This window comes from Podarcis bocagei (genome assembly GCF_964188305.1).
Source record: "Podarcis bocagei genome assembly, chromosome: 2".
NCBI lineage: Eukaryota > Metazoa > Chordata > Lepidosauria > Squamata > Lacertidae > Podarcis > Podarcis bocagei.
The window spans coordinates 48,687,428-48,705,423 of record NC_138126.1 but is presented as its reverse complement, the minus strand read 5'-3'; the positions used below and the strand labels follow the sequence as shown (position 1 = coordinate 48,705,423).

General features: G+C 40.6%; 1 protein-coding gene across 2 annotated transcripts in view; it reads right to left on the bottom strand.

Annotated features, from left to right (window-relative positions):
- The window catches only part of DNAH12 (dynein axonemal heavy chain 12), a 104,599-nt gene that overhangs the window by 8,715 nt on the left and 77,888 nt on the right, over positions 1–17,996 (bottom strand). For both annotated transcript variants that reach the window (XM_081183904.1, XM_081183905.1), the window contains 16 exons: positions 16,113–16,327; positions 14,398–14,590; positions 14,079–14,271; positions 11,923–12,095; positions 11,537–11,677; positions 10,650–10,808; positions 9,758–9,902; positions 9,309–9,459; positions 8,814–9,067; positions 7,701–7,841; positions 5,844–5,981; positions 4,623–4,856; positions 3,814–4,002; positions 2,622–2,725; positions 1,201–1,405; positions 862–999 (listed from right to left, as the gene is read on the bottom strand). In XM_081183904.1, the coding sequence (XP_081040030.1) occupies positions 862–999; positions 1,201–1,405; positions 2,622–2,725; positions 3,814–4,002; positions 4,623–4,856; positions 5,844–5,981; positions 7,701–7,841; positions 8,814–9,067; positions 9,309–9,459; positions 9,758–9,902; positions 10,650–10,808; positions 11,537–11,677; positions 11,923–12,095; positions 14,079–14,271; positions 14,398–14,590; positions 16,113–16,327 (2,773 nt within the window). The remainder of the gene's footprint in view (positions 1–861; positions 1,000–1,200; positions 1,406–2,621; positions 2,726–3,813; positions 4,003–4,622; positions 4,857–5,843; positions 5,982–7,700; positions 7,842–8,813; positions 9,068–9,308; positions 9,460–9,757; positions 9,903–10,649; positions 10,809–11,536; positions 11,678–11,922; positions 12,096–14,078; positions 14,272–14,397; positions 14,591–16,112; positions 16,328–17,996) is intronic.

Sequence of the window (17,996 nt, the reverse complement as noted above, 5' to 3'; positions counted from 1 at the left end):
CTGCAGGGCTGTCTAGGCTGCGGATAGCAGACTGCTTCCCGGAGTGCCTGGCGTGCTGAAAGCAGAGCGCCCGGCGCTTCGGGAACACATCCGCAGCCTAGGCAGCCCTGCGGGCACTCCTAGCAGCCTGCCGCCCAGTGCACGGGGCACCCTGAAGCAGAGCGCCCCGTGTGCCGGGCAGACATCCGCAGCGTGGAGAGCCCTGCGGGAGTTCCCCGCAGGGCTCCCCACGCTGCAGATAGCAGCCTGCCACTCCGCACGCCGGACAGACATCCACAGTGTGGGGAGCCCTGCGGGATTTCCCGCAGGGCTCCCTACGCTGCGGATAGCAGCGCGCCGGGCTGACATCGGCCAGCCCCACAAGCTCGGGGGACAGCAGGGAGGCGCAGCGCCGCCATCCCGCTGTTCCTCGACCTGGTTTGGTTTCCCCAACCTGGTTTTGGGGAGGAAATAAAGGGAAAAAAATTCCCCTTTATTTCCCCCCCAAAAAACTAGGTGCGTCTTATGGGACGGAGCGTCTTATGGGGCGAAAAATACGGTAATTATGGAAAAGCAACCTCCTATAACAGCATTAAAGGGCTCTAGTATGGAAGTAAGCACGATTGGTTCTGAAAGTCCCCTTAACTTCAAAAGTTGTAGACCACTTGGCCTGGCAACTGCTTGAGAAATATAAGCCAAAGTCCCCTTGGGCATGTGAAATTAGTTTTCTTTGGATCTGTGTCAGCTATATTACTGAACAAGTGCTTGACTTCACACAACAAAAGAGGAACAGGTAGAAAACCCTTTACAGCATATGAACACCAAAGATTAGTAGCAAGCTGTATCCAGTCTGAAAAATGTGGCTTAAGCAGCTTGTTATACCTGAAATTCATATCCAAGTAGATCAATAGGAACAGTGTATTTTCGCGCATAGTTCTGCATCGCTCCAGTTAAAAATGCTTGCGTGAAGAAGAACCCTGACAGCCAAAAGACACAGGGCTTTCCAGATTCATACCATTCCTTAGAAGAAGAACAGGAGATTAACATACTGGCTATAGATGTATCATATTTTACAAACATGTAAGTAAATTATGCTGGTAAAAAACTCCTTTACTGACAAGATTCCCAAAATACATTCCAAATGTTATGAATATTTCTTATTAAACTAATTCATCTATTAGAAATTTACAGTATTTAGTAACACAATACTTCTTGCTTTACCTGTAAGAATTTCAGCCTTTCTAGGAAATCAAGGATATAACTTCCCAGTGGTTTCAGACTTGGGTATGAACGCTTAGCCCAGTTCTCAGCAACCTTTCCAACGAGGAGACTGCCACAAAGAGCTTCCAGTTCAGAATCCATCACAACCAGTCCCTTAATGGCTTTCTTCAAGTTCACCAAAGTTGTACGTATGGTTCGTATTAAACTAAATATGCAGAAACACAAACACAGACATACAGTGGTGCCCCGCAAGACGAATGCCTCGCAAGACGGAAAACTCGCTAGACGAAAGGGTTTTCCGTTTTTGAGCTGATTCACAAGATGAATTTCCCTATGGGCTTGCTTCGCAAGACGAAAACGTCTTGCAAGTTTGTTTCCTTTTTCTTAACACCGTTAATACAGTTGCGACTTGACTTCGAGGAGCAACTCATAGAACGCAGTGTACATAGTAGCCTTTTTTGAGGTTTTTAAAGACTTTGGTATTTTTGAAGCTTTTCCAAAATTTCTTTTGCAGCAATTTGGTAAGTTAAGCTTTTAAAACTTTTTTTGGGGGGGGGTTGGATTTTGGGTTGGGGTGTTTGGAATTCAAGGACTTGGTGTTGGGAAGGGGTTTGCAAGAATCTGGAAGCTTGTGGTTTTTTTCCTGCATTTTTATGATTTTCTGTGACCATTGGGCCACTCTGCTGTTTTTTTTTAAAAAATCTGGATTTGAATTTCTGTGTGCTGGGTGGCTGGGGGAACAGTTGGGGAGGGGTTTGCAAGAATCTGGAAGCTTGTGGTTTTTTTCTGCATTTTTATGATTTTCTGTGACCATTGGGCCACTCTGCTGTTTTTTTTAAAAAAATTCTGGATTTGAATTTCTATGTGCTGGGTGGCTGGGGGAACAGTTGGGGAGGGGTTTGCAAGAATCTGGAAGCTTGTGGGTTTTTTTCTGCATTTTTATGATTTTCTGTGACCATTGGGCCACTCTGCTGTTTTTTTAAAAAAAATCTGGGTTTGAATTTTGAAATGCTCTTTACAGTATGTGTGACTTTAAAGAGCACTTAATAAACTCTTGTTGTACCAAATTTGGCTTTGTTTGGACTTTTTTTGACCATAGGAACGCATTAATTGATTTTCAATGCATTCCTATGGGAAACCGTGCTTCGCAAGACGAAAAATTCTCTAGACGAAAAAATTCGCGGAACGAATTAATTTCGTCTTGCGAGGCACCACTGTATCACTAAAATTACCAGTTATATATGGCCTGCAAATGTTATATCCACTCATTTCAAAAATGATACTACAATGTTATGATGGCTGTACTACAAAATCAACTGATTCTAGTGTAAGATTACATGGATTAATGAAGTCCATGGGAGTTTAATATTTTTAAAAAAATAATGCTGTAAAATATAAGTATAGAAAATAATTCCCCTTACTTGTTAAAGCGCTCCATTTCTTGTACTAGCACAGTGTTCATACTTTCTTCATATCTCACAGGATACTTGAGAAGTGCAGCTTCAATATCATAATCACTTGGAAGCTAGAAATGTTGACATATTTGTTTCCATTTTGACAAATGTAAATAGGTAAATAGGTTTTCATTTATTAATTCTGTGATAACATAATAAATTGACATGCTCATGCTGAATGAATGATGGTCAAATTCTTATTGCCAACAATATCACCACTACCTCTTTGTGTGCTTTCTAGATAATTCTGTGCTGTCATATAATTCAGATGAGAACTGAAGGTGGCTTTTTAGGGACCACAGCGCAACTCAATAAATCATTATCAAATGAATCTTCACTAGTTCGAACTTTGCAATGAAAAAAGTATTAACAGGAATATTTAACTGGCTCAGACCTGGTAAAGCTGGCTATGTCTATACCAGTTGTTTTCCTAAGGTAATCCCCTAGGCCACAATAGTAATAGGTAGTGCAGTTTGCATCTGAACCCCAACCCATGTGTTTGAGTAGGGCTCCTCTTTGGTTTTGTTCCAAGGAAATCTATTTCTTTGTAAAATAAATTAACTTTCATACAATGTCCCTTACAATGTTTGGACAGACACTGCAAAGGAAGTACCCTCTTTAGGCTTGCCACTTATTTGTGGGTAAACTGTTGCTGTCTGAAATGGCAAGGTGATATACCCACTCATATGTAAACGGTTCTTGTGACATTTACAACTGACTTTTTGACATATGTAGTGCAAATACACAAACAAGAAACACAGGCGAATGAGCCAGTGAGGAACAGATTAATATTGCTGTGACTAATGCTGTCGTTTTACTCTTTTTAAGTCTCATTGTTGATGGGGCAATATGAACACAATGAACATGTGGTGGTTTCAGGAATCCTAACCAGGTTCCAGTGTGGGGCTGAAACCTGATGGTGACTGAAACAGAAAAGTAGCACTTTTCTGAAGTTATAGATTTGAAGGATGAAACTGATCTTGCTATGAATCTCGTACTATGTGCTTGCTTCAGTACTCCTAAAACGCATGATCAATTTCAGCATTGGTACCAATACAAAATATATCACAAGGTCTCCCCCTTCTGCAAAGAAAACTCATTGTGTAAGGAAGGGCCTGTGCTTGTAGAGCATGAAATTTCTCTAGGAAAGACTAAATACCTTGCTCAGGATGTCATCTGCAATTTCATACAAAGCAGTGTCACCACCACCTGAAGACCCTCCTTGATGGCTTCCTCCTTGTGTCAGGATCAGAGATTCAAAGAGGATTTTTGTTTGCTGGAGATCCTTTGAGATATCTACATTATCATGCAATCCAAACACTTCTGGCTGCTGACTGAAAGGGAGATTCTAGGACAAACCACATGAAGTTCATTATAGACTGGATGGCTACTAAGTATTTCAGAAAGAGTCCCTTTAAGTCAAGGACAGGGAACATCAAGACTGGGGGCTTAGTTAGGCCTGCCAGACCTCCCCATTTGGCTCACTAAGTCATTGTGACCAATCCACACTCACCTGACAATCACCTGATGTCATATATCAGTTGTGGGTAGTTAAATGTCGGCTGAACTGGGCCAAAAGGGGTTTCTTAGTACTGCCCATCAGCTAATAGGGATTCAGAAGCCCTTGCAGAGTTTCAAAGACTACACACACTTGGATTCTGAACCTCCAATGATTAGCTGATTGACCAGGATTCTGAAGTTCCAAAGATCAACTGAGCATCAGGACTTCAAAAGGCCACACCAGACTCCTTGAAAGCCCCTTGCTCAGAGCCCTGCACAGCACTTTGAAGTCGCAAGGATAAGGCAATTGTTGAGGCTTCAAAGTGTCACCTCACCTAATATCAGTGTGACCTTAAATTTGGCCCACAGGAGTTTGGGAGATAAAGATCTGTCCCACAAGTCTCATTCCCTACCCCTATTTTAAGTAAAGTTGGTATATGACCCAAGTACAGAGAAACAAGACAGTACCTTAATAAATTCAATGTAGTCATCATAGGTACCCCGCGGTGGGGCATAGTAACTGCCACTAGGAGAAAAGAAATACTGAGGATTTTCAACTATTTCTGGGTTGTAAAAGTCAGCAAGCATAGTTAGTAGTAGGCGTCTGTCCCAATCATCTGTCACTCGCCCTCCGTAGTTGCATTCACCCGTAAGGTAAGATATTGCTTCAAATGGAACATGTTCATATTCATTTATAAATAACTGAAATTGGAAATAAAATAGTGGGTTTAAACAACTTTGCACTATGATATGGCTTGCTCATAATACAACAAATAAGCAAAGTTTGGGCAATCTCGATGAATTTATTCAACTGAAAGCATTCTATGCATATCACATTTTATCAATATTACTGGTTATATCCAATGCTAGTTCTGCTCAGAGCAGATCCACTGAAGTGAGTGGACCCAAGTTAAACCTGTTCATTAATTTCAATTTTTAAGTAGGCTTAGCATTGGATGAAACCCTACATATAATATATAAATTTTGTAAACCACATTGAATTTAGATTTTCAAAATAATTCAATTAGTTTATTTAAATAACCATTGCTGAACATATGAATGAAGTGGCATAGGGAGCTTTTGAAATTACTGTTATAAGCATCCAGGCTATACATGACATAATACCTTACATTCTTATTTGCTCTAATTTACGGATGGTTTGCATGATGAAAAGGTGCATAATTCATATATGAACTCTTTGATCAAAATCTAGTATTTGAATAACTTTAACATAGCATATCTAACTGCTGATTAGCCAATTGCTAAAGGCTTGTTTCAGCATACAGAAACCATAGTCTGCAGCTACAGATTAAGCAACATCCTATTATTTGGCAAGTGTACTTGTCAAAGACCTTGTTTTTTTTACTAACAAACAAAAAAGCAAATCTTGAACACGGTTCTAGCTAACACTGGGTCTGGTATTGCTTTTTGAGATCCCTCAGGATCTTTCATAAGGAACAGCTGTCACCTTTTTTGCACAAACCACCCCAAATTCCTTTACACAGTGGTGCTGTGTTACACAGAACTTGCCAGACATCACCAAATTGCTGTTGACAACAAGTCTTGTTACTTGTGCAAAAGGTCAGATGAACACTTGTACCATCATTGGGACCCTGATGCATAAGTGAAACCTATTTACGATTCTTTACCAAGGCCTAGATGTGCTGCAGAAGGAATAAATGTCTTTACCTGAAGCTGTCTTACACTGATACGCAAGTCTGATTCATTAAATCCATATGGAATATTCCATCCAAGAGGCCCAAATTTCTTCCTCTCCTGAACAAGAGCATGAAAGAAACAAACTCCAAAGAGCAGTTTCTCCCATCTCTTTAGGAAATAAAAACAAATGGAAATAGCACAATGTAAGCAAAGCTGAAGAAAGTATATCAATCTATATACATGTATATTACTAGATATATTAGGATAAATATATATACTATAGGGTTGCCATGCATCCAAAATTTCCCGGACATAGCCGGAATTCTGCCGTCGGGAACAGTGTCTCAGCAGAAATTGCTGAAATGTCTGGGGAATTCTGGATGTATGGCAACCCATGTCAGCAGTGTCAGCAATTTCCCTTAAAAATAGCTCAAAAACTTCCTCCCCCCCCCTTTTTTTTAGATAGCTCAACAACTTTTGTGTCTGGATTTTCACCTTTTGAAATACAGCAACCCTAATATACTAAATGATATCACTCATTATCCTGAATGATACTGATACATCTCAGGAGTCCCAATACAGTCAGTAAGTCCATACCTAAGTGGATATCTTTATTTTTCTCAGGCTGCATCCACTAAACATCCTTTAACCTCCAGAACTTCAATTGCCTATGTCCCCTCCGTTTCCAAGTTCCTAGAGTTCCTTTGACCCTCCCCTGAGCATAATTTCATGGGCAGAACATCCCCTTTAACTTTTGACTTTCAGTTTTTGACTCTCCTATGCAGGAGAGCTTTTAAAGCAGAAATCAACCATTGTACAATGCAACATGGCTGAAAGTTCTATTCCTTCACAGATACTCAAAAATCAAAATTAATTTTTCTTTATTGTGATTAGTATTTTGCACTATATTCAGCAATAATAAAATAGGGTGGTGGTATTATTGCTGCCCTGATCTATTTGAAAGAAGGATGAGATAGGCCTCCTCCTCCTTATTTTTTAAGTAGAAGGCAGCTGAATAGAAAGCCTACTAATTATTTGTCTAGCAGAGGGAGAATATATGCTAACAGGTAGATGATAGAAAATACGTGGACAGAAGCTATTGTAAAACAAACTATGGCAAATACAGGCACCATACATCCATGCAAAATATAGGTCTATACTGTACAGTTGACTTGCAATTTGCACACATTTCACTTGTGTGATCACAGCTTCACGTGCTTGGCAACTGGCCAACTGATGTTGCACAAAATAAATGCACGCAAGCCTTAAATGCTCTTTTCCAGGGCTGGAAACAGCTTTCAGACTTGCTTATTCGAATCTGGGAAGGTCTCTTGTGGGTTTTGGGAGGCTCCCTCGAGATCATGCAGGAGCCTCTCAGAGCCCCCTAAGCAAGGCTGCTCAATGTGCTGGCTTCAGAAAGAAAGGGATAGTTGCATGGGGGAAGTTCCAGCATGGTTTTGTGTATACAGTCGTACCTTGGAAGTCAAATGGAATCAGTTCCGGAAGTCTATTCGACTTCCAAAATGTTCCCAAGGCGTGGCTTCTGATTGGCTGCAGGAAGCTCCTGCACCCAATCGGAAGCTGCAGAAACTGTGTTGGACATTTGGGTTCCAAAGAACGTTCGCAAACCGGAACACTCACTTCCAGGTTTGAGGCATTTGGGAGTCAAAACGTTTAACTTGTAAGGCATTTGACTCCCGAGGTACGACTGAACAGGGTTTCAGCTTTATGTGCAATCCCCTCAAATGTAACTCCCACAAAAGATGCAACCCTGCTGTGAACCTTAAAGTTAAAGGTCATACTGAAGACAACAATCTTGAGCAAGCAAAACAACCAAGAAGTTTTGTGGATACTTAACAAGTTAACAACTTCTGAGAGAAAATTTACCTGTTCCTTTCCAGGGCACCCAGCAAAAAAGGCAGGATCAGAAAGAGGATCGGAGACGTAGGACTGAAGCAGGTTTAACCGAAGGCCTGTAGGAGGCTCGTTTGTCATCTTAACACCATTCTGTAAAATGGTTACTGGAAACTAGGAAAAACAAGTATGGCAACAGCACCGCATTAGGAGATTTCCATTTTTATTTATGATTTCTGTTCAATTATTTGGTATAGAAAGTGGTTCAAAACAAGAATGTAATATATTGTCATATAATTAATATTCCTATTCTTTTTGTGTCCTGATATCTCAGGCACAAGAGATCTTCAGATCAAGGGACAAAATAGGACTGCCTTGTGGACACAAGGCTGCATACAGACAGTATCAGATGTGTGTGGCAGATTAAGCTGCAGCTGCAAACAAACAATTGAGAACTTTAAAGTACACCAGGGGACAGGGAAACTCTGCCCCCTAGACTAAACCTGGTCTATGGGGCCTCCCAGTTTGGCCAAGGAGGCTATCATGGAGAAATCATGCCCCAAATGGGAAAGGGTGGGGCTGGGAAAGGGCGGGGCTTTAAATGGACTTCCCAAGCTTCCCCTTTCAACCTCTGATTGTTACATAACAACAGGCCTTGATAAGAGAATTTAATAAAGCAACATGTTCACCCTGTGTATCAAAGGGTGGTATTCAGTGCTAGTCCTACTCAAAGTAGACACACTGACTCAGATGGTGGTGTTAGAGAATCCTTCTCTTTAAAAAAGGAAGAGCTGAAAAACTTAGCAAAAGGCATGATCATTTACAGATTACACACCTCTTATTTAGTACAGAATATAAAACTATTTTATAAATACGCAGTTGACAAGACACTCACACAAATCGTCAAACAAGAGGAGCCAAAGTCACAGGACAAAGAGGTCACAGGACAAAGCAGATGAAGGCAGGAGATGGACTAAGTGAGGAAAGGAAGTAGCTGCAAATTCCTCAACTCTCATGCATTTCCTGCCTTGGACGCCAGGTGGAAATGAAGACCCATGGGACAGTTTGACACTCATGGAAAACCTATAACATGATTTTATAGGTTGTTACATCTCTCATTAATGGATCCTTGGGAAATAAAAGTACCTTGGGTGATGGATAGCTAGTCAGCCAGAGTCTGAAAGTGCCATTGCAAGTTTCAGCACTGAACTCTTCACAGATTTTCTCTAGCATTGGCATCCAGGAGACAGCAAGGTGGCAGTTTTGTAAGCAAACCCAAGTCCCTTCCTCCATTCCTGATCTAATCATTTTTGCCGCTATTGGTCCTTGTCCCTGTCCCAGAGATATGGACTGAAACTTGTTTCCAATCATATTTTTGTCATTTGCAAATTTCAGAAGACCTGTCATGAAAGGTGTTATATTTTATTCTGTGTTAAGTGGAAAAGGCAGAGTACAAAATGCAAAACTGAAGCTATTTGTATCATTTCATTTTCACTTATCAATGCAGATGACTAACAAGTATTTTTTATTGATTTTAAAATATACACAGTTTCAAATTAATCTTTCAGAGACACATGATGAATAAGAGCCTTAACTGGAAGACTGATTCAAAAGAAAAATGCACCACAAAATTTAACTTACTGGCCATAGGATCTGCCCCAGGAGACAAAACAAAGATGAGTGGGATTGTAGAATTTGAATCTAAGTAGCTTTTTGTTAGGTCAAATGGTGGTGGCTCAACAAATTTCTTTCCAAGTTTGTCAGTCACAAAGATGGTTATAGCAGGTGAAATCTGTTTTAAAAGAAATCTTCAGCATAAAATAGGATTTTGTTGCAAAAAACATAAAATCTAGCTTGTTTCATCTAGGACCACTAAATGGTAACTATTTAGGGACTTTGAAGAAACAGAAATCTAAATCTTGTAGTCAATGACTGTAATACACACATAGGTAGACTCAGCTCATAGCTTAAGAGCAATCTTCCTAAAGAAACTAATATTAAATTGATCTGAATATTTGAAATAGCCTTAAAGAAACCAATAATGCATTTATGTTTTATTTCATTTTTGAAATTACGTTCATGTATTTTACCTTGTCAGGTCTCAGGCATCGAAGAACAATCATCTTCTTTATTTCATTCAGGTTTGTATTCCATGGTTTTGGTAAGGGAACATTTTGGGGTTCTTTACTGTCATAGATTTTACGCCATTCTTTGAGTTCTTCAGCTATATGACTCCTACAGAAAGTGTAAACTAGAAATGCTTAGACTTCAGCTTTCTACTAGTAAGAGCTCTTCCAGATGTCAACCTTTTCTAGAGCTCATGGTGCTTGTGGGTGACCCACAAGGAGCGTGGGACCCCGTGGTAGCTTCAAAATTGCTCTAGGTCCTCACGCACCCAGCACAGATTGCTGCAGTGGTGCCAGAAGTCCTATCATCATGCTTGTTGGGCAGCAGGCAGGCCAGAAGTGGGTGGTTCTACCTATGCCAAACCTCTTACATCTGTAGCCAGTGAAGCTGTTGCCATGTACCAGTTGTCATGTCTTGCTTCATTGAATTTAGGTGGTCTATAGGGCAGGGGGGTTGCAATGGCAATATCACTACTGCACTAACGGTATGTACCATATTTTTCTGTCTATAAGACGCCCCCATGTATAAGATGCCCTCTATTTTTGGGGACTCTGATTTAAGAAAATGGGGAGAGATTTATCCATGTATAAGATGCCCCCAAATTCTGGACATTATTTTTTAGGAAATACCTAGTCTTATACACGGAAAAATACTGTATATGGGGAGGGGCCCAGAGCAGGGTGCAGAAGTCCACTACTTGGTATGTGCTGGAGAGGGGCTCTAAGGTCACCTTATACTCACCTTGACTATAGGAAAGCCGCATCCTAGCACTCATTTCCCCCCTACATTTATTGGAGAGGGCTTGTACCCCAAGGAAACAAAACTAGTAATGTTACAGCAGATTTTCTGTTTTACCGTAGTCCTTTAAAAGCAGTCATATCACTTGCACGGCAGAGTTCATCCCAGCTTTTATCTTGTATCCAAGATGGATCTGGATTCTTGTATTTGCTCTTGAGGCCAACTCCTCCAGTTAATAAGAACATAAATTCTTGGTGCTCTATTTCTTTTTTAGCCCTATTTTAAAAAACAATGTTGTTTTAAGTCTCCATCATTCTTCTAGTTTGAAATGCAATTATGTGACATAATCTTTTCTTTTATAAAACACACCACAGAATAATGTTCATGTATTGATTTATAAACTTTTGCTCCTGCAGTTAAAATGACATGCTGTTCTGGGCAACTGGAGCAGCGCTCATGTCCCACTTGTAACAAACTTACTACACATTTTATGACAGTCAGTGGTTCACTGGAAAGCATGCCTCCATCTGCTTTTATTCACTCCTACCTACACTTACTAATGCTCTTGTGTAGCATAGTTGGGTTGTACAGGGACTGGGGGAAGCACTCGTGCAATTTCACCAATAGGATCCAGTGGTGGAATTACAAGCTGGAACACCCCTGTCCAATTCAACAGTCAAGCACCCTCCAAGACTGAAGCAATGAAAGTGTCTATGGAAAAATGAAAGGAAACATGTGGACAGAAAAGAGGCAAAGAATTGAGAAATGAGACAATCTGACAAAATAGCTAGAGCGGCTAATCTGCACAGTCCAATTACACCCCCTACTTCATTAGCTGTGGTGCAAGCAGGATCCTCAGGCTCCATGGTGCAATAATTTGCCAGAGCAAAAACACTGGTACTTGGAAGACAACTGCTGCTTTTCTTGTTTTTAAGATGCTCCTGCCTAAAGAAATCAATGTATTACTAGTTAATCAAAAGATTCCAGGAAACAGAGCCTCTTACATTAGAAGATTACAGCACAATAAAAATGAAAACAGCAGCTTATCCTTCTCAAACAGGGAACGGCAAACGTTGCAATACAAGTTGTATGTGAAATGGTCATTCAGATATCGCAGCCTTTTTTCCAAGATTTTAGACTTGTTGCTAAAAATAGAAAAGAAAGGACATATATGTATATTTAATTTAAAATGTTGATCTAAATAAATAAATAAACTTTCAGCATCCCCCACCCCCCAAAAAATTGGTTGAGGTCCAAAAAAATAGGGGTTGTCTTATACGGGGGGGGGGGGGTGTTATACACGGAATAATATGGTACATGTGCTTAAAAATTGGCTTCAGTATTTCAAAACACAACAGAAATTAAAGAACTAAAGTTAGTAACTGCTCACCTGTCATGAATAGAGTTGATGTAAAGATTTACAAACCAACTGAGAGAATACTGGTACATAGGATCAATATTAGCCAGATCAGCAATACTAAAGAACAGTACAGATGAATGCTTTGCAATGGGTCTGTAGCCTTCTCGAGATTGTGCTATTTTAATTTCAGTTTTTTCTGCAATCTAAAGAGAATATATTTATTAGTAGAAACTAATAAAATGATGTCCAAATGTAGCACATGATATGGCACTTTCCCTTGTTTTCAATAAACAACAGTGTAGAAGGCTGGCCCTAAACCTTTTTCTCATTATATTTTCATACAGCAACGGTCCGTGCAATGTCAGTATAATGTCATGGCTTGTGCAGCAAGTCCTATGATCCGACTCCCACTGTGGGATGGAGTACCATGTATCCATGCTGTCAGGACCGGTCGTTGTCCTGTTCTTTTATAACTTTTTATTGCGTATTAACAAAACAATCTTATAAACGGTTCTTAACTATTATTCCTCAGAGTCACTTATTTCAGATACCTTCTGAGCTCTGCTTCTCCGTGACCAGCCACTCTCAAAATGGCGAAGGCGCCCTTCCCTTCGCTTTCCCGCTCTTTTTTCTAACCTCCTGGCTACAGCTGGCTTGTATCTCCCCTCCTCCGAATCTGAGCTAGAACTTAACCCTTGCCTTTCCTATGAACAGCCGATCCCTCCCTGTTGTTCCCTTCTATTAGATTCACTGCTCTCCTCCCCCCCCCCTTGGGGAATGCTTTCTCCCTCTGACAAACTGGAAACTTCTAACTCTTCCCTGACACATGCAAAGCATATTGATGTGAATGAAGGACAGCTGGAATCGGGGATCAGAGGAACCAGATCCTTTACACCAGGGGAAGGAAAATGTTTTCACCCTGAGGGTCACGTTCCATTGTGGGCAAACTTTCAGGGGGCACATAACATGGAGGGTGGGATGAGATGTAAACGTGTTGAGCAATGGATGTGACTCTTATCTTTATACACTCACTCCAGCTATGACAAAACTAGAGGTTTTCAAACACACACACAAGCACCTATGGATGGGCAAACCTGTCGATTTCAGTTTCACTGTGTTTCTCACTTTGCCAATCTTAAGTTCAGTTCTCCACATTTTTACACCAGCTCTCAATTTTTAAAATTTATCAGCATTTTTGTGTGAATTTCTTCTAGCATAAACACTTTTGCCAAGCAAGTTTGCCTAGTATAATGTATTTCTGCATGCTATTTTGACCCCAAGACTGAGGTCTCCCACCCCTGCTTTGCATTATTTACATCAGCAGCATGAGAGCAGAAGTGACAACAGGTGAGGCTGCCTCCTTCACACTCCTCCACTGCCCTCGTTAATAGTGTTACAGGGTAAGGAGAATATGGGAACTGTAGTTTTCAAAATGACTCCTACAAGTTCTGAGTAGTAGTTCCAGTAATTCTCTGCACTCAATCATGCTGTTAGCCAGGGCAATAGAACGACAGAAGCAGAGTGAAAAAGTTCCTCTTTTTTTAGTATCTCCTGTTCCTATGTTTGTGCAGCCACCACTAACCTTAATGGAAGGAAGGAGTGTGATTTGGGAGTGCTGGGGGCAGTGATAACGCTTAGGGATGAGGAAGGACACAGAGATGCATGAGGGGGGCTTGCCAGGTATTCTTCTCCCACTCAGATTTTGATCTAAGTTGAAGAGGCTTGGGGCTCGTGACAGAGGCAGGAGATCAAAAAACTCTGGGAGGCAGGCACAGTCTCCGCAGTTTTTTTGGATTCACCAAGCAGTATCAGTCATTGCACTTATCTAAAAAGGCAATTTCTACAAACCTGCCTAACTCCCTACCAGCTCTACCCATGTAAACTAAAGGTAAATAAATTTATGTTCACAATACAGTAACTGCAGACCACACTAGAGATGGGTCCCATTCTGGTCATCAGCAACCTATTAAAGCTACTTTTGAGACAGGGAAACGCTCTGTATTAGAGCAGCTGCTTTGTATGCAGAGAGGTTGTCCCTTTGGTCTGATTTGAAATAAGGCAGCTTTCTATGTTCTTGGTTTTACAGGTTCCTGAGGTTCAGCTCCAAGCCTGAGCTTGGATAACTTCACAAACAGTGCACCATTCATTTAATACAACAATCACTTACGAACCCTGAAGTTGCTTACCTGCTGTTTCTTTGTAATTTCATTAGACATTAGTTTGGCAGAGTCCAAAATCGTTATGGCACTTTCATCTTCTAAAATATTCCCTTCAGAAGACTGCAATGTTTCTAAAATCTTATTTTCTATATCTTTTAGTTGTTTTTTATTGCTGGCTGACTGGAGAATAAGAGCATTCCGTTCCTCCTCTAATTCTGGTCTAAAAAAAGGATATATATCAAATATTACATGCTATGCTGGTTGCACAGGGAGGAGCCACACTCCACATTGAAGCCCATCACCTGCCACCCTTCAAAAATGCCCTGTGGAGAATACGAACATTTACCTTTCCTTTGCTACAACAATGCCTAGAAGCTGATCTTCAAGTCCTTCTGGAGTAATCATGAAGTTGAGTAAAGAAACCTTGGTAGCTAGTTCAGGCAAATAATGTGGATTTCTTAATTTGGTGGTAATATAAAATTTGAAATCAAAGGAATATTCAATAATTGTTTCACCAAGCCGAATGCAATCCATGCCCCCTAGAGTTGAAAAGACAAACATATTTAGTTGTTTTTCCCTATGCACAAATATATATATATTCTGCAATCAAGCTTTCCTAATTGCAGAATAACATCCGAATTGTGCAGTGGAGAAATGCAGAGGAGCTAGGCAGCATTCTGCATTGCTTTCAGAAAAGTCTGGTGTTTATTTTAATTCAAGGGAGCTAAAACTAGAGAATCCATTTGATTTCTCCAAGTCTCAACATGAAGTCAAGTCATCTTCCTGTGGCTGGGTGACTTGAACAGTTAATGGGAACCCTGGGACCTAGGTGTCTAAAATCTGCCTACTTTCCTGCTTCAAGAGAAATTGTCAGCAGTGACCAGAACACCGAGCTGGAGGCTACAGTGCTGTTAAGGAGCCAGACCAGGTTCCTTGCTCTACCTAAGGCTGGTAATCAGGTCACACTGAACCTGAGACTGGCAGGCAGAAGACCACTGAACCAACTCTTACAGCACTATGGTCTCTAGAGCCACAGCCAGAAACCCTCATAGACACCTTCCCTTGGGTCTGAGGAACTGAATGCCTTCCACAATGCCTCTCCTGCCCAACAGGACAGGGAGCATGCCAGGTGGGAGGCCCTGGAATGCAGAAATGCCTATCTTCAGATGAGAGGGTTGGCACTTTAAAAGAACAGTTCTCCATGAGGAGACAGAGCCTTGGAGAGAGAGACTGGAGGAAGAGCCTCAAAAGGACTCCGTGTGCTTCCAACCTTTGTTGGAGCAAGTAGCTCATCAGGCGTTGTCCTTGGTACTGCAACAACAAACCTGCTTTTCTCTATGTGCTCTTCTGTAGCACCAGAATTAAACAGAAAGATGTATATATTTTTACTTCTCACATGGCCAGACTGGAGCCTTAATTGGTACAACACCAGGGAAGAGGAAGCAAACTACCTCCTTACTGCTATTAGTGTGTATTTTGGCGGCATTAAGCAAATGTTTCCCTCTTAGACGTTTTAAAACTGGTATAAATTACTTTGTATGCATTCAGGAGAACCCAAATTTTGTGACTAAGCTGAGTCACTGGCGAAAGAGTGAGGCTTCTTATTTTTATTTAAAACTAGCAGAGTGTATGACAAGAATATCTGCACCTGCCAAAATATTATCCTTTATACAACTGTTTAAGGAAATTAAGTTTGGTCCTTCTTTAAAAAAGGTCCTTCTAACTCTCTTCACTTTGTAATTGTTGCTTAACAGAAGAGAGTGATCAAAGCAGCAGAAAACGTTTCTGATTGCTGTATATGCAGTATGGTAACTCGATCTTAAAGAAAATAGTATTAAGGTTCTTCTATTTCAATCTATTACTATACAAGACACTGCATGCAGACTATTTCATAAAATAAAGATCTAAACTCAAACATGCTTTCATGTATTACCTTCATCTGTCGCTATGCAGCAGTATTTAAGGAATAAAAAGAAAAGTATTACACAATGCAATAAAGTGTACAAGAAATATCCAATAAATACTCCAATATAGTTTGGAGATCATAATGATTTGTTGTACCTTGTTTAAAAGTTGATTTAAGAAGCAGAGGCTCCAGTGAAGGATCAATTTCTTCTCCAACATTTTCAAGCAGAAGTGGAGTTCCAAACTGAATGCAGTTTTCTAGAATTCTCATGTAGTCTGTGTCTGTGAATTTTATTACACTCAGCCTGTTCTCTTTTTCAGAATTTTTTATCCATTTATTTGCTTGACCCTGGGGATCAATCATTAACGGCCTGCAACATATCAGATTTTCATTTTTTTAAAAAAAGAACGAATGCTTAATAATCAATTACTGCCTACAGCAATTTACTTTTTAAAAACACATTAGAATAGTAAGGTAAGGTAAAGGACCTCTCGACCGTTAAGTCCAGTTGAATTTGACTATGGGGTGCGGCACTCATCTCCGCTTTCAAGCCGAGAGAGCCAGCGTTGGTCTGCAGACAGCTTTTCTGGGTCATGTGGCCCGCATGACTAAACTTCTTCTGGCGCACGGGACTTCGTAATGAGTGCCAGAGCAGACGGAAACACTATTTACCTTCCTGCCGCATTGGTACCTATTTATCTACTCATGGTGGTATGCTTTCGAACAGGATCTCAAAGGGAACTTTACAATAGAATCCACAGTATGGTTATATAACTGGAATCTCTGGATTCATAATCTGAATGATTTACTAGTTTATGACTACTGGGCTACACCTTTACAATATATTTTTTCCTCAGTCTCAGAAATTGATTTGGCATTTGAGTCAGTAACTCTTTTCCCCTTCAAAGCCTACAATTGTTTTAAACTACTAGCTAAAATAATAGCTGCAGTTTTTCAGGCTTTCCCCTACTGCATCAAAATTTAACTTGCTTTGCCGCTATATGCACCTTTCTGCTTTTTTGATTCATAGGCAAACTGAGTGAAATGCAAACCAAAGGCTTTTACCCTCTATGACATATATCATTGCTGAGGAGAATGTGATCAAAGTCAGCCTCTCTCTTCAGATACCCCATGAAGTTTGACGTAATATATTTCCCCCATATTTTGTTTCATGTCATCAACACAATAAATCTGACGTCAGGAATCACAAGACAGAGAAACTAGTAGGAGAACACTTCAGTCTCCCAGGACTTTCTATACAAGATCTCAAAGTAGCTGTCTTATTACAAAAGAATTTCAGAAACAGACTGGAAAGAGAAGTTGCTGAATTGCAACTTATTGCCAAACTTAAAACCATGGAGAAACCTGTTCTGAATAGAGGCATTGGATTCTTATCTGATTATACATGATAAAGCTATTTTTAGCCATCTCACCCATTGCTTTTTCCTGTAAGACCAATTGCAGTCTTTAACAGTCGTCAACAGGTTTACCACACCTATCAGCCAATCACCCATTCCCACCACCCTTCTGAGAAATACCTCTCCCCACCCTTTCACTACAGTGGTGCCCCACAAGACGAATGCCTCGCAAGACGGAAAACTCGCTAGACGAAAGAGTTTTCCGTTTTGGAGGTGCTTCGCAAAACGAATTTCCTATGGGCTTGCTTCGCAAGACGACAATGTCTTGCGAGTTCCTGCTGGTCCCCCCCCCTTTTTCTAAGCCGCTAAGCCGCTTATCAGCTGATCCGATCAGCAGATAAGCCGCTAAAAGCCGCTAAAAGCCGCTAAAAGCCGCTAAAAGCCGCTAATAGCGCTAATTTGCTAATCCTTCAATGGGCTTGCTTCACAAGACGAAAAAACCGCTAGACGAAGAGAATCACAGAACGGATTCTTTTCATCTTGCGAGGCACCACTGTATATATAAGGGACTGGTGACTTCTGTTTCAGTGTATCTGAAGAAGTGTGCATGCACACGAAAGCTCATACCAGTAACAAACTTAGTTGGTCTCTAAGGTGCTACTGGAAGGAATTCTTTTATTT